At 35.9% G+C, this 1,607-nt stretch overlaps 1 protein-coding gene across 1 annotated transcript in view; it reads left to right on the top strand.

The window, feature by feature from the left end:
* LOC116166398 (protein abnormal spindle-like) overlaps positions 1-153 on the top strand; it is an 8,154-nt gene extending 8,001 nt beyond the window's left edge. The window contains exon 4 of the mRNA XM_031481354.1: positions 97-153. Within this exon, the coding sequence (XP_031337214.1) occupies positions 97-153 (57 nt within the window). The remainder of the gene's footprint in view (positions 1-96) is intronic.
* Positions 154-1,607: the final 1,454 nt, after the last annotated feature.

Below are 1,607 nucleotides of genomic sequence, written 5' to 3'. Positions count from 1 at the left end.
AAAGTGGCCACAATAGCGCATTTTTTTTTTATTTTTGTGGAAATGCGCTAATTACAAACAACTTGCTCAACACACCAATGCAGAGCATCATTCCAGTTCCACACCAAAGGTTTTTATCATTCAAGTCATACCGGTGAAGCTATCCTCGTCTAATAAAGAATCAAGAAGCAAGCAACAAATTAGCGTTTCTTTTTATTACTTATTGATTACTTATACAAGAAAAACGTTAATTTTGTAACGCGATTATGGTACAAGAAATGTACGGCTAACTTCATATCGTTCTATTTTTCACACAATCTGTAACATTTGTTATTATTTATGGTTAATGGGCGTTTGTTTAGCGGAAAAACGTTGTAACGGGAGCCCGCCAACGCATTTTTATTTGTTTTAAATTTGATCAGGTTTTTGGAATTTGGGTTATGCAAAAAATTGGGAATAGTATCAAGATAGGACATGCTTTTTCAAAATTTTGTTGTATTTTTTTTGGGCGAATGGTTTCTAAGTACTGTTCTGTCGAGCTAACTGCGTTTGAAAGTGGATTACAGTAGAATTACATGACGATCCTGCTGAACTAGATCCGCTTGTTATCGGTGTGCTGAATGGGGTGTTTCTGCCTATGCGGGAGAATTTTGAGTCAACGTGGACCAACTTTATATACATTGATATGGATTTCCGATTATTTGATTAGCTCGAAAAGGGGGGAGGTTGTTCGTTTCAAAATGGGCGTGAATAAGACGTTTAAGTAGTAGAAATTCGTGAGGCAATTTAGGACCAATCCGCAGAAGAGCTCGCGTTGAAGTGCGACAGAGAAAAAAAAATTAATTCTCAGCCGCAGGCAATGGGCGAAGTCACGAGTGCGTTCACGTTAAGCAGTGACAAAAAATTTAGTCACTCATCCTATAGATTACCACAAGGTGGTTTTTTGAACTTGTAACAGAATTCGTTAGAATTATTTACCTTACAAATTAGGAAAACCTAATTCGGAGTAGCCGGTCGAAACTGATCTAAGGTACTTTGGTACTAGCGTGTTGTGGTGCCGAGCGTTGCCTAACAAAATTGTCGATGGAACCGTGAACATGTTCAATATATTTGGAGTAACATTACTTAGCAACCTTTAAAGCGCTAAGGCCCGTTTCGCACCCGTCTTCTCTTTAAATCTGAAAATCAAAACCTGATGCTCTGATTTGATCGAAATCGAATAAATACGCATATAAACTGAATTGATTGATTATATTTATAGAAATAAAGTCGATCCATTTCCATTTTTTACATCTTCCTTATTTAAAAATATTAGTTCAATTTATTTCAAAAAATGCAACCCCTATCTCGTGATCACATATCAATGTTAGATTTGCCCCTCGTATAAACTTTCATTTTTTTGTACATAATAAATTCCTGCTACATTCTTCTATTCAAAATATTTACACACTCCTTAATGGTAAACAAGATTTGAATCCAACCAAAGGAATGGTATCACTAAAATTAAATACAATTTCCAACTAATGATGAAAAGCCTGTCCGGACTGGACAGGAGGGTTACCGAGATAAACTTTTGTATACTCAGAACTTATACAATTTTGTGTACAAATTGGCGAAGACCATTTCAC

This window comes from Photinus pyralis, unplaced genomic scaffold, assembly GCF_008802855.1.
Source record: "Photinus pyralis isolate 1611_PpyrPB1 unplaced genomic scaffold, Ppyr1.3 Ppyr1.4_LG3b, whole genome shotgun sequence".
Lineage (NCBI taxonomy): Eukaryota > Metazoa > Arthropoda > Insecta > Coleoptera > Lampyridae > Photinus > Photinus pyralis.
Note: the sequence above shows the minus strand (reverse complement) of the source record. Positions and strands in the feature narration are given on the sequence as shown.